At 37.6% G+C, this 18,986-nt stretch overlaps 3 protein-coding genes across 6 annotated transcripts; all 3 read right to left on the bottom strand.

The window, feature by feature from the left end:
* Positions 1-411: 411 nt before the first annotated feature.
* LOC110758442 (mannosyl-oligosaccharide 1,2-alpha-mannosidase MNS1-like) lies at positions 412-7,666 on the bottom strand. 2 transcript variants are annotated; one of them, XM_021960309.2, is made up of 14 exons: positions 7,356-7,666; positions 7,141-7,188; positions 6,893-7,045; positions 6,504-6,616; positions 6,157-6,222; positions 5,806-5,977; positions 5,054-5,143; positions 4,728-4,852; positions 3,882-3,947; positions 3,498-3,606; positions 3,320-3,418; positions 2,061-2,141; positions 1,812-1,982; positions 412-1,141 (listed from the first exon to the last, which is right to left on the bottom strand). In XM_021960309.2, exons 1-14 carry the CDS (start codon positions 7,527-7,529, stop codon positions 899-901), a joined length of 1,710 nt encoding a protein of 569 aa, XP_021816001.1. In that variant the 5' UTR covers positions 7,530-7,666; the 3' UTR covers positions 412-898. The 2 variants fall into 2 exon arrangements, with proteins under 2 accessions (XP_021816001.1, XP_021816000.1); XM_021960308.2 differs by lacking the exon at positions 7,141-7,188 and having other exon boundaries at positions 7,356-7,665.
* Positions 7,667-8,087: 421 nt separating this feature from the next.
* LOC110758431 (4/1 protein short form protein) lies at positions 8,088-9,968 on the bottom strand. 3 transcript variants are annotated; one of them, XM_021960295.2, is made up of 6 exons: positions 9,816-9,968; positions 9,535-9,640; positions 9,231-9,438; positions 8,751-8,884; positions 8,566-8,661; positions 8,088-8,440 (listed from the first exon to the last, which is right to left on the bottom strand). In XM_021960295.2, the coding sequence occupies exons 1-6, from the start codon at positions 9,876-9,878 to the stop codon at positions 8,295-8,297; spliced, it is 753 nt and encodes a 250-aa protein (XP_021815987.1). In that variant the 5' UTR covers positions 9,879-9,968; the 3' UTR covers positions 8,088-8,294. The 3 variants fall into 3 exon arrangements, with proteins under 3 accessions (XP_021815987.1, XP_021815988.1, XP_021815986.1); XM_021960296.2 differs by having other exon boundaries at positions 8,555-8,661; positions 9,535-9,649; positions 9,816-9,955; XM_021960294.2 differs by having other exon boundaries at positions 9,535-9,649; positions 9,816-9,953.
* A 586-nt stretch (positions 9,969-10,554) lies between these two features.
* LOC110758405 (uncharacterized) lies at positions 10,555-14,483 on the bottom strand. Its single transcript, XM_021960267.2, has 2 exons — positions 11,357-14,483; positions 10,555-11,066 (listed from the first exon to the last, which is right to left on the bottom strand). The coding sequence occupies exons 1-2, from the start codon at positions 14,481-14,483 to the stop codon at positions 10,708-10,710; spliced, it is 3,486 nt and encodes a 1,161-aa protein (XP_021815959.2). The 3' UTR covers positions 10,555-10,707.
* Positions 14,484-18,986: the final 4,503 nt, after the last annotated feature.

The following is an 18,986-nucleotide window of genomic DNA, read 5'->3' on the forward strand; positions in this document are numbered from 1 at the left end:
TTTATGAGCACAAAGAGACTCCTATCTACAAAAGAAAGGGGGAGAAAAACAAACAAAGTGACTTCTCTGGCTGCAGTTACAGTAGTGAAATATGCAGTCACTCAGTTATGTACTGATTACAAATCAGCAGTTTTGATTCTTGTACAACTTTATACACATAAAAGCCATGCATAAAGCTGTATCTACATCATTGATATATACCATGTGTTTCTTGTAATTAAATTCTTAACTTTTGTTCTCAGAAAATCAAGCATTACAAATTTTATTCGGGGCGGTGACAGTGATGATCTTTAAAGAGAGAGAGAGAGAAAAAAAAAGAAAAAGAGAGAGAAACTGGCCTTGAGATCCCTTGCTTTTTTTACATAAGTTTGGATCATAGTGTTCATAATCTATCTGATCGAATCCAATTGATCACAGAATACGTGTTATATATGGTATTGAATCATCCGAATGTTTATTACATGGCATCCTTAATGTTTCTGATCCTAAGATGTAAACCTCTGCAACTACAACAATGCTGCTATAATACTCTAACAGAAATAGGATAATCTACTCAAATTTTCTGTGATGATACAATGCTTATGGCCGAAACGAAATCTCTTAATCGAAGGGTTTGAGGTTTATAGGGTTTAGGATTTATATTGAAAAGAGAATGAAGGGCTGAAACAAAATCATGGATTTTGGCCATAAGCACATCATCAGAACAGAAATACAGAGGATTGAACCCGTTCTAATATTCTAGAGTCTATAGTTACACACCAAGTAGGAGCTGAAGAACAGTCCATCTGTTTCCGGCAAAGCCATTCACCATCACCCCCACATAACTGAATTGCTTGACTGCCTTCAAATCTGGTTGAAAATGGGGACCTATGGACTTGAAGTTTATCAAGTATGGGAACTAATTAGATCCTGACCGACCTTTCCTACCATGGAACCTTTCTTGTAATCTACCTTGTCCAATTGTACTATAAGTCTCTCCATTAGCAGGTCGAGTCACGATCCTTAGAGGGTGGGCTTCTGTGTTAAAAACCCATTCATCCAAAGAGATAAACGATGGAGGTGAAAAGAGGAGATAGAGATACTTCAGCGTTTCTGCCAGGAAGAAGCTCTGCATCATATTGTCTTTCTCACCTGAACTCACCTGAGCAAAATTGGCTAAAATACTTCAGTAGATGTAAACATATACATGTATAAACACAGAAGGAGAGAGTCCAAATCTTAACAATTTGGTTATTTATTTTGCAACCATCTCAAGATATATCCCATGAGAAATACAAGTGGTTCAGGGCATATATGCAGCACATCAAGGTATATGAGAAAATTTTCTTGTTCATGGCATATATTAAGTTCACCAACAACCTAACTTAGTGCTGCATATATCTGAAAAGAGAGTACTCTTAAACATGCTGAAAATACAACTCAGATGCGCGAACTCTCATTCAATTCATGCAAGCAACCAAAACCCCATCCCAAACTGCACGGTCTAGTCAAGGGGCCAGCCACATAGCACATATATGGACACTTACAACACCATAGGAGTGAGGAGTAGCAAAGGGTTCCGGTACATTTATATGTAACCTTCCCTTATATTTCTTTCTTTCCTTCTACTTTCTTTTGATTTATTTTTTGCATGAACGTAGTGAGGGTGCAGTAGGAGGCAACATAATGAAGTTTTCAAAATGAAAATAAAAGTGCAAGATGATGAAAATCATTTAATCATGTGAGTCTTGATTATACGTGTGTTTGTATGTAGTACCTGCCTCAGAATTCAAAGAAAATAATTTAAAATTCATTTCATGACATGTTCTTACATCTTTAAGTCCACTATATCCTGTATCTACTCGAGAGTTCTTTTCAAATGCTTGGAAAATATTCCAACCCCATTCTTGGTAAGTTTTGTTCCCAGTTAAACGCCAGAGGTAAAAAAGTGACTCCACCGTCTCCGGCCTCAAAATGCTCCATGATGTTCCAACGGTCATGTCCTGCAAAATTTTCTGATATCAAGCTAAAATTACTAAAACATCTTAGTGTAAAGTACGAGAAGCATGGAAGTACAAGACCTGTCCAGCAGGGAAGTAATAGTTCTCTCCAGCCAATTTTGTAGGTGTTGTCTGGTAAAAGTTATAACATGTCCATGCAAGCTACATGATAAATAGCAATTCAAGACATAAGCTATTGGATACCTGATAAAATTATCGTTTGATTGTGCATATTAATTGTCGAAACTGGAATAGTAAAGGTTAAGAAGCTGTGAAACTTTGTTAGCCAAATTAGATTACAATCTGAAAGCAGCGCTGTATAGTTTAGGTGGTTATAGACACTATGAGTTAAGTTTTAAGTAATCCTCTTAATTTGCAAATGAAATTTTAATTTTACGCCAGTCTAAAGGGTAAGTTATCCATAAACGATTGGATATAATAAGAGCAGGGTTTATCCATATCCATAATGTTATGGTTGATAGAATCTGAATGATGCAACATTACACACACTTGAAATCAATACAGACGAACAATTTTGGTTGCATACCAAGACATTAGGGTAGAGTTAAAGGTAAGATAATCCAAGACATTAGGGAAGACTGTGCCAAGGTATGACAAAGCACACTTCGCGCTCCTGTATCTATTGCTAATCCTTTAATCTTCAGTCCACTCTAGAACAGCTTTTTTCCCCTTCTTTTCTATCGATAACATCATTTTTTGCAGTAATCTTTGGGATTCTAAAGAAAAATCTCCCCCTTAAATGATGAAAAACGTTCAGTTTGATTTTCCTGTGTACACAGCCTTTTGTAGACTTATTTGTATTAAACCAAATTATTTTTTGACTTAATGTTTTTGTACAACATCATATGACCCCAAACCAAAACTGTTTTTATTTTATATGGCATTCCATACATACTTCTTCCACATCCCTCCCACCACCCTTCCTTCACCCTTCTTCATTCCTCTCTTTCTTCCATATACTTCCTCTCTATCTCTAACAAAAAATGAAAACTAAAAAAAAAAACGAAAAGTTTACCAAATGGGCCCTTATATTTGAATATTCTGTTCAATTCAGTCTCAAATAAAAGCATAACTCTTACATGTTTTATGCAAGACAGAGGAGAAATTTATTCCTTACGCTCCTTGTATAATCAGTGTACCCTGTACCTAATCAGAATTATGGAGCATCAGTTTACTACACTATAGTATTTAATACGTTTTTTCTTTCTTTTTGGGTGACATGACAATTATTAATCAGGTGCTTCAAAACTTCCATACATAAGAGGATAAACTGAGCCTACTCTAGCAAAACATGACCTCAAATACTTTCTCCAAAGTACCTCTTCAGCAAGGGATAAAAACTTTTCAGCTTCATCAGGGCCATAGCCGGTAGATCCTAAAGCCAACATTCCAGGAGCAAAGCAAGCTAATTCATCCATCTGCATACACCAAGCACAGCCCTCCAAAGTGTTCACAATTTAATTGACAAACACTACATTCTGCTAATTCATACACTACCTTATCGGACAGCGAGCTTCCAGTCTTCTCACATATATATGCATATGAGGATGGTGTTGTCCTCCGAATCAAACTTTTCAGACCTCTCATTGATGTCTCCCACATTTCTCTGATTCCAATATAGATAGGCAATGATTTTTTCATAACAGAGATTCAATTAACTGCCTCAGATGAGATTAATAAAGGTCATAGCATATCGTCATAAGTCATCAGAGAAAAGAAGGAGAGCACACATGAACAGGCATGTGCAAAAGCAAAAGACTGACATGTCTCAGCATTACCAACTGTGAAATGATCAAAATTGTGTACATCTATTCATCAGGATCAACTGTTATTCAAAATACTTCTAATGCATCATACTAACTGATGTCTAAAGCTTCCCACCTGTATTGCGTTACGGATTCAGTTTTGTTCCCTTGTATCCAAGCCTTGAGTAGATATTCATAAAAGCTGCATCCACAAAGAAATTTTGCAAATTAATTGGCCAGCCATACCTATGGATATAAACCCTCCGAAAGTTACTGGGTAATATGTGCTTTCAATTTTGAGAATGTCAGATATAGAATGGACTTTTGGTCCTCCTTTTGTTACTTTATATTTGTCCATTATTTCCAATAATTTTTTTTTAATCTTTCTTCTCCAAAAATAGATAAATAAAGTAGAAAAGCATCTACCAGAATACTTTTCCCTAGTAATTTGTTTATAATTGAGAAACATGAAAAAAATTCTAGAGATCACGACATGTGAAACTCATGACTGTCGTGGTCTTCTACTATGAAGTTTTTAATAAACAATCCATAATTTGACTTCATATTTCAACTAGGCAAATCAATCAAAAATTGATGGTTTTACCTTCATAACCTAAAACTTTCCTTCAACTTCTATTGACGTTGTTTAAAAATTTATCTATAAATAATTATTCAATTTCAACTCATTACAGTTGAATCCCAATAATAGCCCCAAAAATTCAATCTAATTCACGAAATACAGTTTCAGGATCAAAGGTCAGGGAAGTAAGCACTAGCTTGAGCTAGAGTCATAAACTGTGGTTCAACAGCCAATTCTTCTCAGAATCTGCAAGGCCTCAATCAATAGTAGAATTGTTGAATCACACATATAAAGCCTGGCATAGCTAACCTGTGATTCCTCTCCTTTAACAGTAATAAATTTTCAAATAAAAAAAATCATTTTTACCAAATATGGATAACAATGATTCCTAAGTTTCAATACCTATCACCCAAGGCACCAAAGGAAATTTTTGAGTATGAGGTAATTCCAGTGTGAGGATCAATATATATGGGAAGCAATCCATCAGCAGGGAAGGTTTTATGAAGTTCTTCAATGACATATTCCACCTGAAATATCAGCATGCAAACAGTTATAGTGAGGAAAGGAAGCAAGGGGTTATTCTATCTATCATTTACAATGTTTGTGCATTCTAAAGAAATTAGCTTGAGATATGAGGATAATAAGTCCATGGTAAGGATAATGCTATTCATCAAATAGGCAGGAATAAATCTACGTTCTGAGCTACATTTTCAAAGCATAAAGAGCACCTTCTGCTGGTATTTGGGATCCTTTGTCCTCTGAGATAGAGCAATAAATTCAAGCTGCTCTGAACCAGCATCTGCCAGAATACTTTTTCCCTAGTAACAGGAAATGTTTAAATAAACAAAAAAGATAATCTGATGATGTTAGAAAAAGATTCTTAACCGATGCCATTTACATGCCTACTTCAACTTAGCAACATATAGTTACAACCCAGAAATCTAAACAGTAATTGGTGTGAATACAGACTTTACAACCTAGGTTACACCAAGCAGATGTATGGTTATTTAGAGATTTTTTTTTTAAGGACCTTTCCTATTGAGAGGGGCAATACTAAGCTCACACACACAACACGGATGCTTGGACTCGAACCTAGGACCTTGCCTGAGGGAGTAAATACTCCAAACCACTACACTAGTGGGTCCTTTGCGGTTATTTAGAGATTTAGTAGTTAACAGATCATGTAGCTCAAACTCGGAAGAAGACACCAAAGAGTATAGATTTGATAGATCATTTCTTCTCCGGGCATATATAAAATACAGAATTGAAAATTTACTTGAGCCATCTTTGATCTTGTGAATGATATTATTCAGTTACTAATAGTTTTAATTTTTTAACACAAGCAAACAATAAAAATGATACAAACGATTTGATGTTCAACTTAAAAAGTAAAAACAAAAAGGGGCAAGCAATGCCATAGATGGTCTGGGAAGAACAACCTAAGAATATCAATCAGCAAAGAGAGAAGTTTGGAACTTACCCCTGTCCACCGAGGGTTATGGGCATCCCCATATCTCAAGTTTATTATGTTATAAGGGATTCCTGAGGGTGTATTCCACGCAGGGAGCAACCTATCTGCAATATCTCTAGCCTTTTCAAGGAACACTTTGTCATCAGAGAGATCATATGCGCTAAGAAGTCCACCTATAACTCTACATTCCACAAAAGTAGCCACAAAAGAGTAAGTCACTGGAGATGACCAGGAGCAATGGACATGTAATACAATATTCTGGAACTTGTCCAAATGAGGTAGGACCCCTTCTCCCACATCTGAGAAAAGAAATAAGTAACTTGGTATTTATATAGAATAAATTAAACCTTCTAACGCAACCTTATGGTTGTCTCAAAGACACTAGCCTCGTAATTCTTGTTGAAATTCAACGAATTTGCAACCCACCTGAAATTATTTATGATTATCAATATTAGCCACCTCAAAGTGAAACTACTTCAAGAATGGAAAAAGTAAAATCTTAACCAGAATAATTAAAATAAATTCAGATATTACAGCTAAAACTAGTTGAAAAAACTAACCTGTCAAGAAAACCATTTGCAAATTACAATTGTGTTTTCTCAATCTGAATGTGTATTGTTACAGTTATATACATGTTAAGTGTCAGCCATACATATGGAGAAACTATGATCTGTGGGGGAGATAAATTAAATCAGTTAAAAACTCACTCTCTAGCTCTTTGGAATTGCTCGTCAAGACCCATTATGTACAATGTATCAAGAGAATCCACTAGAGTTGCTCCTAGACCGCCAAAACTATCAACACCATCTCTTGTTTGTGGCTGTTTAGAATGAGAGTTTAAGTTATTAGAGTTGCAGTATTCATTCAGCAACACGTTGTCCCCATTGTGGTGCATTTCAATTTTATTAAATGAAAGTTTGTTTATTATATAAAAAACAAAACTAGAGTAGTAGTATTTGAATCCACTAATAAACAAAACCCTTAATAATGAAGCTATGTTACCAATGAAATTATGTTACCGCATTTATCAACCAATGTATATGTTAGGAAATCTGTTACATGGAGCATTGATTGAACATTAAAGCAGGAAGCATACCTGGAGTTCATCATGACCCCATGCGTACATCTCGTAACAAGCCCAGGCATGAATCATAGCCTCTTTAACTGCTCTTCTTCGTTCAACATTGAGAGGATCATCCTCCTCCTCAACAATGCTCCAACTTCGTATATGCTTCTTCACATTCTCTAGCTACAATTTACCATTTTTCATCAATCATCACCCTAAAAAAAATTCTCAATTCCAATTAATTCCACCACACTCTAATCTAATTAACCCATCTTTACCTGATTCTTCAAAGTTATTAGTTCCTTATTCAACCTCGAAACCACTAACTATTCAAATAAAAACGTCAGACATCACACATTTTCCAATTTCCTAAAATTACTCGGTAATTTCATCCAATTAATTTGGAATATTGATACAAATAGCTGAATATATAGCATGAGCATAGTGCACATGCATAATTACATAAATGATTCAAAAAAGAAAAAGAAAAAACCTGGTGCTCTACACTGAGAGATTCGAGGCCAGAGAGCAGAAATGTGAGAGCAACGAAGGAGATAATGAAGAGTGCCAACAGCAGCGGCCTCCTCAGGTTATGCTGCGGGTGAAGATATCTCCACCCTCTCCACCACCACGATTGCGATGAAGAAGACAACGATTTTTTTCCCATTTTTGGGTTTATTTTTATTTGTTGAGAGAAATAAAAATAAAAATTAAAAGAAAAATGAGTGAGATTTGAGGGAGAAATGAGAATGAAAGCTTTTTGCTTTTGGAGCTTTGATTGGCTGCCAAAATGGAAATGGAAAGTCGTTGGTTGATTTTGAACTTGGAAGAATGGTGCCGTACTGAGGGGGACGGAGGGAGTCTACGTGGATTGGGCTCAATACTTTTGGGCCTTACTAAACTTTGAACTTGGTTCCTAGCCCATATTTAAAAACTTTTTCACCATTTAGTGCTATGGCGAAATTGCTCTAAATTAATATAATTTATAGAGAGGGAATTCGAATTTTAGTGCAACGGAGCGGTTTATTGTCCGGACCAACTGGCCTCCACATCTGCATAATAGACGGGCAAATACTCTTTAACCACTTTAACTATATATGCTTTGTTTTGTTCCAGACATGTTTTAAATCATTACTTGCAATGTATTTCAACATTTTTAATCTTAGGGATTGTCGGTGTTGGTTCATTTTCTTGGAGAGACAGTCAGTTTATTGCAACCATTCAAGATTAAAAAAATGAGATTAACTAATGCACTTAGCCAACTACTCTCTGATATGCCAGTTAAGACTTCAAATTTCCATAACCTCATTGTCCAAGTCGTGCAACAGAGAAGCAGGCCAAAGAGAGCCACTCAAACACCACAAAACCACCAATCTAGCATTTGACATATAGTACAGTACAAGGCTTATGAACTGTTTCCACCCATCTACATCTAGCCCTCATCTGAATGAGGAAGCTTGCGCTTTAAGATCTCATTCTCCTTTCTCAGCTTCATAATCTTGGTCTTAAGTGTTTCAACCTGCCAAATTGAATTCGAATCTCGTTGCTGCTCAACGAGCTTTGATCTGCTAACGAGCGCTGAGTGTAGCACCAAACAAATCATTAGCATGTATTAGTTTTTGGCAGGCCAAAACAACCACCAAGAAATGACATGTAAAATAATTTGGGAACTCAAGAGAAACTGAAAGCAACCTCACACTCACATTCCTTTTGCAAGTCCTGGAGTTTTTTACTCAACTCATTTTTCTCCTCCTGTTCAATTGCAAGACAGTCCTTTAAATCCTGAATCTCCAGAATATCTGCAAAGGAACAATTATCCAATTGATCAACATGAACATGCTCCACCTGGTAGGTACTTGCTAACAGAGATAAAAGCTTGGGACCTCACATTTTGATTCCACATCTAACTGCACATGGTCCATCCTGCTTGCTAGAACATGCAGATGGGATTTATGAGCTGCTAAATCCCGTTGAAGGTGATCAACAGTTGCTTCATACGTCGCCTTCTCAAGCATAAACCCTCTGATATAAGCAAACAGTTTTAACATTTTACGTAGAGTAAATTTCTTTCGCTACACATTCTAAATTCATCAAACTGTGGATTGAAACCATACTTTTTAAACATGATTTCATCTATATTCAATGATTTAAATTCACGGTCTAACAATGTAACATAGACAAGATTTCATCTTGACAGTCTGATAACATCGCATACTTGCTATAAAAAAAGCCAAAATTTAGTCAGCCAAAATTTTATACTCAAATGGTTTCAAAATAATCCTCAAAGAGACTCAAGTATCAAATTTGGGCTAAAGTTGCAATCTTTTTCAATGAAAAACTATATTTTGGTATTCACTGAAAAACTCACCTAATTTGAGCCTCCAAGTCATCAACCTTGGCAGCACAGTCTTGCTTAGCCAATTCCATGGCCTTCCTATGCTCTACTTCTTTACTGAGGCACTCCTCCCTCATCCTCTTCACCTCTTCTTTCAAGCCCTGGCTTGAGCTACGGCGTTCAAGCTGATCGGCAACATTGTTCAAACACTCGGTGTACAATCTGGTCAATCGCTCATTTTCTGCATTTATCACATCAAATCAACGCTTTCCAATTCAGTAATCGAAACACTGAACTAAAAAACGCTGCGTTTAATTATCAAGAAGAAGTGACAGGCCTTGCTTGAGATTGTTGCAGGTGAATTCCAGAGCTTCTCGCTTCTTGACCTCGGCATTACACGTGGAATTCGCCGACTGGATCTCCGCCACGCCACTCTTGAAATCCTGAGAATTCTGAGTTCGAATTAAGAAAGAAAAAGAAAATCATCGATCGGTTTGTTTGGCTGCCGAGAAACGCTCGTTTTCTCTTATTTTTTTTCCGTGGTTTTCTAGGCAGCCAAACGGAATCGGTATATAGGATAGTCAGGAAGGAAGGAGGAAGAGGAAGATTTGTACCAACCTGGTAGATTTGATTCAAAGTGGAAAGCAGAGAATCCATTTCTTCGTCACTGGTTGCCGCCATTTTCTCTCCTTTTCCAATTGCTGCACTTCAGCGCCTTTCTATTTCTTTCTAATTTTTGTTTTTGTTTTTTGTTTTTAATGTTTGGATACGGCCTGGGTTGAGTTGGGTTGGGTTGGGTTTGGCTAAAATTAGTGGAGGAAATTTCATGTAAATATAATAAATAAATAAAAATAAATGAAAGAAAATATACAGTTTATGAGAAAATTTTATCTAAAATCAATGGTTAGTTAAAATTTATGCACGAGGTTTGTAGCTCAAATGGTCAGCAGCAATTAAGTCACTCCATGTAGTGTTTGAATCTCTCTTTCTCCAATATCGCTTGTATATAAAACCAAAAACATGAATAGTTATGCTATCAACCATTATTTCCTTTTACATAAGAAAAAGAAATGGCCTTTTGAGAAATATTAAGGGGATGGGTGGCCATACTTGCGATTATAAATGAGGTACACTTTGCATATTGGTTTAGGGTTTGGGGTTTGGGGAACTCAAGAGAAACTAGGAGACCGTTCTAGGAGAATCTGAACAATAAGGAATTACTGCCCAAACTAAGAATGAAGGGGACAAGAACTCAGCCCAACATGAAAAAAATATACATAATTTCTAGGAAGCAATTGGTGGCCAAAAGAAATAAGAACGGAAGGAATTTGAAACAAAAAAAAAACTAGTTCTTCACATCAAATCATGCCAAGCAAAATAAATGTTTCAATGTATATCCCAACAAAAAATTGGAACCAAACAAAATAAATGTTTCAACGTAGCCAAGTGTACCAAAAAATACACAAAAACTAACAACGAAATTGTGCACAACCATGGCAATCACTAAACACTAAACCCTATTTCTTGTATTTCCAAGTGCCAATTTTATTTTCATGAGCTTGGTCACCACATCCTTAAAGTCCATTCTTTCCTCTGGCACTTGTTCACAACACCTCAAGCTTATTTCCATGATGGACAAAATGATATTTTTTGTGGCATTTACGTTTCTGCCCTCTTCTATGCTCAATAAACCAGCATCCACTACTTGTAAACAATTGTTGGGGAGTGACTCATTTATCCATTGTATCAAAGTCTGTTCTCCGGCAAACATTTCATCTGTGGGTTTCTTTCTCGTGATTATTTCCAACATCATAATCCCGTAGCTATAAACATCACCTTTTGTAGACACTTTTCCTGTAGAACCATATTCTGTGGACACGTAAAACAATTTAGAGTGTTAGAGTCAGTCTCACGCGAGTGTGACACAATCTCAGTTGTTGATGATTAGTATGGGCTCCACAATCGATGGTGTGAATCCTGTTGTTTAGCTCATAAACATCAACACTGGAAATTGTGTCATGAGCAATAGATATGCTAGCATTCCCTATCAATTAATCTAAGACGAGAGATCAATAATTCACCATCAAATTTCAGATTTGCATAAGTTAAGGACAATTAGTTTATCTTAGTAACTAAAATAAATAAATTACTTGCTTTACCTGGTGCAACGTAGCCAAGTGTACCAAGAGTTCTGGTTTGTGTTTCGTCTTTATTTTTTGCCAAGATTTTTGCAAGACCAAAGTCACCCACATGTGCAACCATGTCTTCATCGAGAAGGATATTGCTAGGCTTCAAATCACAGTGCACCACAACTTCTGCTTGGCCATGGTGAAGATATTCCAGAGCTAAGGCAATATCAACCATCATGCTCACTCTTTGTACAAGATTCAGACAATAGTTGTGAGAGTATAACCACTTCTCAAGGCTGCCATTACACATGTATTGCAGCACCAAAGCTCTTACCTCATGGCTCGAGCATGAAGTTATGACCTTGACAAGATTTCTGTGCCGGATTGTTCTCCACACCTTACATTCCGCATCGAAACCTTTTAAGGCACCCTCCATTTGCAAGTTTAGAACTTTGACAGCAACCGTTGTTCCATTAGACAGTATCCCCTTGTACACAGAACCAAAACTTCCTACTCCGAGTGCGTTGCTTTCGCAGAAATCATTTGTAGCACGTCGAAGTTCTTGATATGATATCATCCTATGCTCTATCGCCGATAACGTGGGTTCAACTGAGCTTGGAAGGCCTGCATTTCTTTTTTTATGGTACTTTATCAACCTATAAACGAGAGCTGCAAGGATCACCGTGGAGGCAATGGCTGGAAGAATATACTTGAACAAATGTAGTGCTGCCTTAGAATTTTGAGTGCTTTGAGGGGTGCAATTTCGGACACCAAAATCTGGTCTCCCACAAAGTTCTCCATTCTCCAAAAATGATTGGGCAGTGAAGTTGGCAAAAGGTCCGCCAGAAGGAATCTGTCCCGACAGATGATTGAAAGAGAAATTCAAATGCTCGAGATATTTGAGTGTTTCCAGAGACTTTGGTATTGTGCCAGATAAACTGTTGTGTGATAGGTCCAAATCTTCCAACCCTTTCAGATCACCAAAAGTTTTTGGAACGTTTCCTACAAACAGGTTGTTTGACAAATTGAGAGAGCGTAGGCTTTGAAACGCTCCAATGACGCTTGGAATGTTTCCAGCAATTTGGTTCCAAGATAAATCTATCACTTGAACAGCATTCAACTTTCCTTGAGGTAAGTCGCCATTAAAAGAATTGAATGACAAATTTAAGACCAACAGACTTTCAAGGTTCCACAAGCTCATGGGTATCGATGATGTAAAGCTGTTGGAGTCTAGGAGAACTATTTGAAGGCGCCTGAGGTTTCCTATGCAATTTGGGATCAATCCAGAGATTTTGTTATTTGATAGCAATATTTCCCCTAGGTTCTTCAGGTGACAAAGCTCATTCGGAACAAACCCTTCAATCCTATTGTTTGGAAGATACAATCTTTGCAAAGTTTCCAATCCTCTAATTGATGATGGTATTTTTCCACTCAGATTGTTGTTTGCTAAGTGAAGGAAGGTCAAGTTCCTCAAGGAACCAATGCTCTTGGGTATCTGGCCTCTAATTTGGCATGCAGGTGCATAAATTACCTGGAGGGATTGAGAGAAGTTTCCAATGGAATCGGGTATGATGCCATTTAGAGGATTTTCAGACAAAATTATATATTCCAGTGAACTAGAATTAAACAAAGAAGAAAGGAATCTAAGCTCATCGAACCCGGGTTCTCCTGTTAGCTGATTTCCTGCCAAATTAAGGAATTGGAGATGTTTCAAGCTACCAAGATTCATGGGTATTGGTCCATAGAGCAAGTTGTTGTAAGCATCAAGCTGAGTGAGCTTAGTAAAATTTGAAAAATAAGATGGGATAGGTCCTGTAATTTGATTGGTATAAAAAAGTAAGGAAGTGAGGTTAGGAAGAAAAACTGCAGAGGATGGAAATTCTCCAGAAAGAGCATTGGATTGTATTTCTAAACCTTCCAAGGAGGAGATGTTGAAGATTACTTGAGGTATTGGACCTGTTAGGCTATTAAAAGCCAAGCCCAAAAAAGCTAGATTAGAAAGATGTCCCAAATTGCCTGGAATATTTCCCTCAATGTTATTGTGTGACACAGCAAACCTCTTCAAGTTGGACATGTTTCCAATTGAAGGAGATATAGTACCTGTCAGCTTATTACCACCAAGGTATAGGGTTTGAAGATGTTGCAAGCTCCAAACTTCTTCTGGGATGCTTCCAACAAAGCTATTGTATGACAGAGATAAGTCCGTAAGCTCGCTGCATTGACCAATTCTAGAAGGGATCTTGCCACTGAACTTGTTGAAAGAGAATGAAATGAATTGGATATTTGGCCAATAATGGCAAAGGTCCACAGGAAGACTTCCTGAGATGCTGTTCTTAACTAGAGAAATCATTGCTAGAGAAGTTAGGTTAAGGAGAGCAGAAGGGAATGAACCTGTGAGGCTGCTCCTGTCCAAGTTCAATCTTTCCAATGTTGAAATGTTACCCAAGGATGAAGGAATTGTACCCGTGAGATTATTCAGGCCGAGGTATAACCTACGGAGTCTAGGTAGGAAACCCAACTCCCTAGGTATAGGACCTGTTAGCCTGTTTACTTCAAGGACTAGGACTTCGAGCTTCTGGCAATGGTACAAAGTTGGAGGGATGCTTCCTTGCAGCTGGTTGTTATGCAATAAAATTGACCTCAGGCGATGTAAACGGCTGATTTCATTAGGCAAGGGCCCAAAGAAGCTGTTGTTTCGAAGATCGAGCGAGACGAGGAAGGAGAGGTTGCCAATATGAGGGGAAATGGTGCCTTGGAGAGCCATATAGGAAAGCTTTAAGGCTGTGACTCTTTGCCTGCGTTTGCTACAAAAGACCCCAACCCAATTACAGAAGCTTGTTTTGGTAGTCCAGTTACCACCCAAAACAATATTGGTGGGGTCAAAACGGAGTTTAGATTGGATGGCAAGGAGGGCAGATTGGTCTGTGAAGTTGGAAGTTGATGAAGATATGGCAGACTGAAGGAAGCATGAGTAGTGCAATAATACAAGTCCAAAAAGAAAGAGAATTTTTGGGCATTTCATCATGAACATGATGGGCAGTTTGGATGTAATATTAAGGTAAAGGCTCAAGTTTGGTTTGATAGTGCTGCAAAGATGCATGTGTGAATTTGCATGATCGGCCATCCGTTTATATAATAGTAGTGACAAGATAGCCATTTCCCTGGAGGTTTGACTTCAACAATTGACCCTTGTTTTCTTGCACTTCCATCAGTATCAAGAATTAATGAGTGGGACCATATAACTTATTAATAACTTATTCTTTTTTTTTTGGTCAATTGGGTCAAAGTTTGGAAAAGGAAAGAGGAATTAATGAGTGGGAACATATAACTTATTCTTTTTTTTTGGTCAATTGGGTCAAAGTTTGGAAAGGAAAGAGGAATTAATGAGTGGGACCATATAACTTATTAATAACTTTTGTTTTTTTTTTTTATGGGTTAATTAGGTCAAAGTTTGGAAAGGGGAGAGGAGGTGCGATCTATGGACTTGTTGGCAACTTATTAATAACTAGATTAGTAAGCATGTATATATATGCATGGTTTTTTTAGTACAAGCAATACTCTAACAGAAGGAGAGGGTTTTTCTCTCACATACATTGCCACGATGTCATGAGGTTTCGAGCCTAAAATCACTAGTATGCAAATCAAGGCCCTTTTTCATTGGGCTAGACCCTATTGGCTATATATGCATGCATTTACTCTCTAATCAATTCCTAATAATCATTAATATTCTAATTAAAATCTCGACAAACAGTCTCAAACAACCCTTAATTATTGGATCCAATGTCATGCATTCCACGCTACGCCAACATCCAAACTTAATATTGGGACAAATAAATCATCATAAAATGGTGAATTTGGATCCACTCTTTTTTTTTCTCTCATGTTTATCGAACATAATCACATTGGGTCATCTATTTTCACCAACTTGTCATATTTCATTAACATGGGAAACAAAAAAATTATGCACATTGTGTTTCCATTGTCCATGTATAGGGGGCAGTCGTCTCTTGGGGTCCGAGGGCCAAAGGGTCAATCATCTTAAGTCCCATAAAGGTGCTAGTGGTCTTTGAAGACCAGAAATTTACAGCCCTTGTCTATATGTCGGCAGAGAAAATTGGAAAATTTGATTGGTAAAGATGTCTCGCAATCTAAGCTGCAATGTAAACATGAGAGGGGCTAACTCCAAATATAAATTTCATGGTCGAAGCTGAACGGAAATGTACCCAATGCATGACTAAGACTTTTATACAGCAGATTGAATATTCAACTTTCTATTGAATATTCAACTTTCTTGACTTGTCTTGAAGCAATTTGTGTGATGGAATGAAGTCTCTCTCTTAGATCAACTTCCAATGAAATGACAGAAAGCGGAAATTTGTGGAAAATTTCGTTGCTTGTTGATAAATTTGTGGAACTATTGATTTACATAATCACATTTCAGGTACTAATATTATAACTCAACGAGACGAGTAAATTTTTATGAGCAAGTGGATAAAGCAAATACAATATGGAAGCAAAAAATTTCTTCTTGTTTTTTAAACTATAGGTTTTAGTATCTTCAAAGAGCCTCTCTATCTTGGCTCCTTAGCTAATTGGAGAGGATTGTGATAAATGCATACTCCAACAGCCTTTTAAGGGCTCTTGATTTTATTTTTAATCTTTCATATAATATATTGGGCGATGGGGTAATATACGACTTCGAATGCATGAGTGAGTACTCTTACCCACTTACTAAAGAGTATCCATTTTAAAAACCATATTTTTCAGTTTTTTAAGTTTCGAGGAGAGACTTAAAATATTTCATTTGCTCTCTACACTTTTCTCAAGTACTCTAAGCTTTTTTCTTTTTTAAATAAGAAAAAATTATTCATTTCAAATAGCTCTCTACGTTTGTCAAGTACACTAATCCCATTCATGAATAAAAAGCCAATGGTGAAAAATTTAAGACTAGCTAGAATAAACGAGTGTTGGAGTTGTCACTTGAGAAGTGGCTATAGCTAAAATAAGCTTTAGCTGCTTTCAAACCTTGCGGATATAACAAGTTTCTTGGAAAATTGTGTTAAAGTATAAAACACGACACAATTGCAAGTGAGATATTCAAAGATTTTTTTGAGTCTTCGTAAATTGCTTGACTTGGACTGAGTTTGTAGTGTATATAAAGATCGATCCACCACGTACTCAACAAGTTCTGGCTCCATTTCACATTCACAGTCCTTGTTTCATAAAGACCTCTCACAAATCTAACTCCATCTCTCTCAACCAACCTGATAGTCCCCAGATATTTATTTCCAACGTTTTCCGTTCTAATTAAGTTCAAAACAAGGCAAACTTTTGCCAAATATAGTGTAATTGAGAGAGTTGAGAATGTATAATAAGAAGAACAAGATAGGTTTTGCAGAGAATTCAAATCTGCCAATTGAGTTTCTTACTTAGTGAAGGGTTAGATATACAAGTATACAAGGTGATTATTAGTTACAAACAATGCACAAGACATGGAGGGAAACATGGAGAGTTTCCATCCCTAAAACAAGGAATATGAAAACAAGGAAAAGTAACAAGGTGGTAGACAAGCCATTTAGGGATGTCTATGTTTTGTCTTTGACTTTACTAACACTCCCCCTCAAGTTGGTGCAAAGATATCACGCATGCCCAACTTGTCCAGTGAGTCATGGAAAACTTTACTTGATACGGCCTTCGTCAAGATGTCAGCAAGTTGGTTTTCCGAGTTTACAAATGGAAACTTGATTATACCCCTTTCTAGTTTCTCTTTGATGAAGTGTCGGTCGACTTCCACATGTTTGGTACGGTCGTGTTGTACTGGGTTATGTGCTATCTCGATAGCTGATTTATTGTCGCAGTACAAGTTTGTAGCTTTCAATGGTTTAATTCCCAGATCCTTCAGTAATTTCCGTAACCAGAGCAATTCACAAACTCCTTGAGCCATTCCCCTAAATTCTGCTTCAGCACTTGATCTAGCCACAACTTTTTGCTTCTTACTTCTCCAAGTGACTAAGTTGCCCCCCACAAATGTAAAGTATCCAGAAGTAGAACGTCTATCTGTGATGGATCCTGCCCAATCCGCATCTGTGTATCCTTCTGGGTTCATATGTGTATGTTTGGAGAATATCAACCCTTTGGCAGGGGCAGCCTTCAAGTACCTCATGATCCGAGTTACTGCATTCATGTGTGCCTCACTTGGTTGATGCATAAACTGACTCACCATACTCACAGCATAAGCTATGTCGGGGCGTGTGTGTGATAGATAAATCAGTCGCCCAACCAATCTTTGATACCTTTCTTTGTCAGTGGGTGCTTGGTCTGGATACATCCCTAACTTGTGGTTCTGCTCAATAGGTGTGTCAGCTGGCTTACAATCAAGCATTCCAGTTTCTGTTAACAAGTCTAACACATATTTTCGTTGGGATAGAAATATGCCATGTGTTGATCTAGCAACTTCTATGCCAAGAAAATATTGTAACTCACCTAATTCCTTCATCTCAAATTTACTAGCAAGGAGCTTCTGCAAATTCTTCATTTCTTCATTGTCATTACCGGTAACCACCATATCATCAACATAGATGATAAGGGCCGTAAGTTTGTCACCACGACGCTTTAAGAATAAAGTGTGATCCGAGTGGCTCTGAGTGTACCCAAAGCGCTTCATAGAATCTGTGAATTTTCCAAACCAGGCTCGTGGTGACTGCTTTAGCCCGTATAAGGATTTTCTCAGCTTGCACACGGTGTTGGGACCAAGTGCCATGGAGATCCCTGGTGGTGGTTCCATATACACTTCTTCTTGCAATTCCCCGTGAAGAAATGCATTCTTTACATCATACTGCAATAGTGGCCAATCAAGGTTTGCAGCCAATGACATGAGAACACGTACGGTATTGATCTTGGCAACAGGTGCAAATGTCTCTTGGTAGTCAATTCCATATGTTTGTGTATACCCTTTGGCCACTAATCGAGCTTTGTATCGATCTATGGATCCATCAGCTTTGTATTTAATGGTGTATATCCACCGACATCCAACTGGTTTCTTCCCTTGTGGCAACTGGACCATTTCCCATGTAGAATTCTTTTCCAGAGCTTCCATTTCAATCGCCATTGCTTCAGCCCATCTGGAATCTGTTATAGCATCCTGCCACTTATTTGGAACACATACAGTAGATAATTGATTGACAAATGATGCATATGACTTTGACAATCTATGAGTTGAAACATGGTTATTAATGGGATATTTAGATTTGGCAGTAAGGTCAGGACAATATTGAGGCTTGGGTTTTCCTCTAGTGGTCCTAGGTGGGAGAGTGTATGGTATAGCATTAGGTGCTTCGGGAATTACCTCAAGTGTTTCCTCATCACGAGACGACTGGTCCGATGGTTGAGAAGAAGGGGTTGTATTTTGTTGTTGATCGCAGCAACCATTTGAATTGTCTCCTCCGGGATCTTCACCAAATAAGAACGACAATTTTCCAATACCTTCATCGCTGTCCAAATTTTGAAGTTCACTGGTGCTTGGCGACCGGTCGCTGGATTCTGTGCGACCGGTCGTTTTGTCACGACGACCGGTCGCTTCTGGATTACGACCGGTCGTTTTGTCATAGAGTCGATCTTCATCATCGCTGGAGCAAGGCGACCGGTCGCGGTCAGTGCGACC

The sequence above is a fragment of the Prunus avium genome, chromosome 1, assembly GCF_965620075.1.
Source record: "Prunus avium chromosome 1, drPruAviu1.hap1.1, whole genome shotgun sequence".
Lineage (NCBI taxonomy): Eukaryota > Viridiplantae > Streptophyta > Magnoliopsida > Rosales > Rosaceae > Prunus > Prunus avium.